We start from the raw sequence: 4,927 nt of genomic DNA on the forward strand, positions 1-4,927 counted from the left end.
CTCAGTGTGGAGTAACTCAGTATGGAGTAACTCAGTGTGGAGTAACTCAGTATAGAGTAACTCACTGGAGTATCTTAGTATGGATTAACTCAGTGTGGAGTAACTCAGTATGGAGTAACTCAGTGTGGAGTAACTCAGTATAGAGTAACTCACTGGAGTATCTTAGTATGGATTAACTCAGTGTGGAGTAACTCAGTATGGATTAACTCAGTGTGGAGTAACTCAGTATGGATTAACTCAGTGTGGAGTAACTCAGTATGGAGTAACTCACTGGAGTATCTCAGTATGGAGTATCTCAGTATGGATTAACTCAATGTGGATTAACTCAGTATGGAGTATCTTAGCACGGAGTACCTTAGTATGGGGTACATTAGTATGCAGTATCCCATTGCATTATTACGTGCAGTTCTGATGAAGAAAAAGCCTGAGATTACAGCACAGACGTAGTTTGGTAGAGATTTGATCAGATACACACTCAGAGACTGTATTTGATCACGTCTCTGAGCTCAGTACATCGACTTCCCCTGTTACTCATTCGACCAATCGTCTCTTATCCTGTCAGCTCCTCTGTCCTGACTGCAGCTGAGAGAAAGAAACGTGACAATGAGGCATTTGTGTAAAAATACTCTACTATTTTAAAACCTGGCTATAATTAGTTTGGTCCTGTTCACACCAGAGAAGGCGTTTGTTCTTGGTCCAAAGTGTTTTCATCATCTACTCTACTAGAACTGTGGGTGTTGTCTTCAAAGGTATGGCTTGAAGACAAAAGGCTTGAATTGTATTCCTCTTTACCTATTCTTTATTTAACGAATGCTTTTTGTTTCGACCGTTAAGAGAAACAAATCGTTGTTGATTGTTTTTATTCCAGACTGAGTTTTTCTTTTTATTCCCATCAAAAGTACGTAGATCTTCTCTGCTGCAGCTGTCATGCTGAATCACAATGTCACTTTTCATCTTTATATTTTTACCACAGTTTTCAGGGATGAGTTACTTTACAGCTACAGAATTGAATTAAAAAAACAAAAAACAAAAACAAACTTTGTTCATCAAAATTATAAAAATGTTTTTCTATATATTTTTTTAAATTTTATTTCAGTCTAAACTCTTCTGCAGAGACTGTTTCCTGTCTGGTAGAATTCGGAGGGATGGGTTTGACTCCAGGTCACGACCTGCTTCTTTTGCTTCATCTCAAGATTGAAATTGACTATAATTGAACAGGTTGACATTCAAGTTTTGTTCTCAAATTTGATATGTGCTCGGCACCCGTCAAAGCTTTTTGAGACGCCGGAGAGACGTGTCTTAGCACGGTCTGGTTATTGAATAAGGATTTGTCTTAGTTTGATCTTTGAAGGCAGCTCGATGAAAGCGTTCTTTTGTTCTCAACGTTAAACTCTTTATGGATTGGACATCGATTTGAAAAGGTCGCATGGTAAAAGTTCAGATTGGATTATCAGTTTCCATGACCCCTAAATCCTGCAGACAAATTCTGGGTGGGTCTAACTTCTCAGAGCAGCGGGACTGGACATGTGAGAGGAAACATTTGAAATAGTTGCCTTGTGTTGAAAAAAGACTGACAGCAGCAACGTCACTGAGAGTCATGTGTTGAGAAAGTTTGTAATAGCCGTGCCGACCTTTCCAAAGTCGGGTCGTCACCTTTGGCCTCTCACTGCGGTGTCTGTGCACACCGGTGCATGAGGTGAATGTCAGTTTGAGTTGTAAATAAAAATGGTCACATTTGATCAATTAATGTCACAAAGACAAGTGAAGGTCAGACTTTTTTTATCACCTCTCACTCAAACAAACAAACCAAAAATATATATATCGTTTTTTTTACTTTTTTGCTTTTGAGTTTCCATGGAGCTGCCTCCGTCATCGTGCTGCAGCAGAGGGACCGTCATCAATTTACCTCACCTTTTCATTGGGTTTCTCTCTGACCTTTTTCTGCCTCTGGGTCGGCACATTCCACATTCAGCTCCCACACACTCACCCACTCATTCACCTGAACGCGTTCGCTCTGTTGTTTGACTGTAAAATGTCTGCGTCTGTGGGAACATGCAGACTTGTCCTCACAGAGTGGCAGTCTCAACCCCCCCCCGCCCCCCGCCTCCACCCTTTGTTTCTTTTTTAACACACAGTGATTATTAGCCAATTCACAGCAAAACCTAAATCCTGAATTGTTATACTTTTCTTTAACGGTTGCAAGAGGAACTGGCACTAAACCGGTCCAACCACAGTAGTAGAGAAACTTGCCAACGTTGAAACTAAAAGATATATCTTGAAATGTAGTTAACTTTGGACATGTCAGTCTTCACTCAACGTCTCTGTCTCTGTCTTTGTGCATGCGTGTGTGTCAGCTCCAGGCTGCCCTGTGTCTCCTGCTGCAGCCTCCAGCAGCAGGGGCAGGGCTGCGTAACTGTTTGCTGTGTGACCACTCAGGTCAGAGCAGGTCTCTGCTCGGGAACACAGTAAACAGCTGCTGGACACCACAGTCAATCACTGAGAGACGGAGAAATCAGCTGTTTGACAAACGTCCATTTTCCATCAGATGCAGAAGAGTGAGTTGTGCAGAAGACATTTCCCTAAATCTGGGTGTTGTGTTTAAAATGAACCCATTAAAGATGAACATTTTGTCTTATTATTATTATCATCAAATATTTGTTCAACCTTTATGTGCTGTTTTATTTATTTATTGATAGTTATTAATCATTTTAAAAACAAGTATTACTACTAAACGTTTACTCGTTCTCTTGTAGCATTCACAGTCGAGCAAAAAACATTTATATAAAAAAACAAAGACATAATCTGTATAAAGTATAATTGTTGACATCAATTTATATGGATATATATATAAAGCTTTGATTTAAAAAATTGACCACGATAGACTGGGAATTTATATGACGGAGATGAAGTGAAATGAATATCAACAGCTGATCAACATCTTCCACAAAGTTCTGTTTGTAGACCAAGAATTAAATACAGTCCAAGAAACTTTTTATATTAGTTATTGATTACAGGGTCATCGATGACATCGAAGAGGTTCTTTTTTTTTCTGTTAGACGGCGAATTCTCAGAATGAGATTATGATTCAACTGATGGGTTTTTTTTTAATTTTGTGATTTCCTTTTTTTTGTAGACGGCGAATTCTCAGAATGAGATTAGGATTCAACTGATGGGTTTTTTTTTTTGTGAATTATCACTGACTTCATTGCCTTTCCTTTTCCTTTTTTTTTTGAAACAACATGATGATCTTCAGTCTGGCGCAGCAGTGTGGAAATTTACTTTTGCCAAAATGTAGGACTCTTATATAACCACCTGCACATGCCAACTCTAACTCCACACACACACACACACACACAACTCCTCTTGGTTGGCCATTAACAACCCTCAGATCAACTTACCGTCAATCTCATCCTGGGATTTCAGGTTCCGTCTGGTGCGTTTCCTAAAGAAGTTGGAAGCGTCGGCCTCCTTCATGAAGACCCTCCTGAGTGGACCTGCGGTGGGAGCAGGAGGAGGTTCAGTCACTTCACAACATACAGGCGTGTTGTAATGCTGTACAGCTGTGGCGTTTCAGCAGATGCAGCAAGTCACCTTCAGCGTTGCTTTTCCTGCCGGCCACTGCTGCAGACTCGGCCTCTGGAGACACTAGGTCAGAGAGCACAAAAACACGGAGAAATGAGCAGCTATCGTTAATAGTTAGCAAGTCTAGTTAGAGTGGAATCTTCTGCATCAAACTCACAGGAGAGCACGAAGAGCAGGCTGAGGACGGCCAGGAGGCTCACAGGTGTGCAGGACATCTTCAGCTCTGGGTCCGAGTTGTTGAGATACCAACTGTGAATCAAACCATGAGGCAGCAGAGGGGTGAGGGAGATGTACAGTAGGTGAGAGGTGGGATGGGAGCTGGGAGGAAGATGGAGTGTCTGACAGAGAAGGGAGGGAGGGAGGGAGGGAGTGGACACGTCCGGTAAGCACGAGACGTTCAATTTCAGGTAATAATCACGTTCTGCTCCTTTGACAACGTGGTGTACAGGCCTCTGAAAGAATAGCGTGAAGGTTTATTTTCATTAGTCTAAGAAATGTGTAGCGATATAAATCAGTATAGGAGATGTAAATACACATACTGACCATGAAATACATTTCAAATCAGTCTATCTCTCCCACTTTGGTAGAAATAAAAAAGACTGCTTTTGACAGCATCAAAATCTTTGGGGTTTTCATCATCAGAGCAGATATCGATGATCTTTGGGGTTTTCATCATCAGAACAGGTATCAGTACCATATCCCAAGAGCTGAGCTGGACCTCGGGTATTTAAAAAAACAAAAAGAAAATATCATCACAAATGTCCTTCCCTAGAAAAATAATTAACCCCCCCCTGGGATTCAGACTAAACATGACCTTTTGACTGACCAATATGTAACGGCAAATGCAACACAGAGCAAAATATTGATATTTCTGGCAAAACACATACTAAACCAGCGCCCTGAGCCAAAGTTAGATCTCAGTGCCAAATGTCTTGTTTGTAGATGCAGCTGAAATGGGCACCTCAACAAGGCTTGGGTTTCTGCTCTCAGTAAAGTTTTGCCGGAAAGTCTGCCGCCGTTTGTTTGCTCAGGTTTTCTGCCCGTGAATTCTGGCTGTCGCCCAGAAAGGAGTGAATGTTGAAATTGTTTTCTGAAGCAGAGTTGGAGAGTTTTTTTTTTTTACTCCCTCTTAAAATGGTTACAGTGAGTTATGTCACATTTAATGGAAATTGAAGTTGAATATCAGGCACAGTGGTGGGAAAACAAGACAACAATTATATGAGCTTTCCCACATGAATTTCTCATTAAAATTGATGTCATATCTGGAGTGTATTAATCTCATAATGTAGGATTAAACTAAATTATTAACTTCCCCTGCAGCTATAAATTATAATGTACCTTAATT

General features: G+C 40.7%; 1 protein-coding gene across 1 annotated transcript in view; it reads right to left on the reverse strand.

The window, feature by feature from the left end:
• ucmab (upper zone of growth plate and cartilage matrix associated b) overlaps positions 1-4,279 on the reverse strand; it is a 5,664-nt gene extending 1,385 nt beyond the window's left edge. The window contains exons 1-4 of the mRNA XM_008312565.3: positions 4,193-4,279; positions 3,740-3,920; positions 3,592-3,645; positions 3,399-3,494 (exon numbers count right to left, since the gene is read on the reverse strand). Coding sequence (XP_008310787.2) covers positions 3,399-3,494; positions 3,592-3,645; positions 3,740-3,920; positions 4,193-4,279 — 418 coding nt within the window. The remainder of the gene's footprint in view (positions 1-3,398; positions 3,495-3,591; positions 3,646-3,739; positions 3,921-4,192) is intronic.
• Positions 4,280-4,927: the final 648 nt, after the last annotated feature.

Source organism: Cynoglossus semilaevis, chromosome 6, assembly GCF_000523025.1.
Source record: "Cynoglossus semilaevis isolate Cse_v1.0 chromosome 6, Cse_v1.0, whole genome shotgun sequence".
Classification (NCBI taxonomy): domain Eukaryota; kingdom Metazoa; phylum Chordata; class Actinopteri; order Pleuronectiformes; family Cynoglossidae; genus Cynoglossus; species Cynoglossus semilaevis.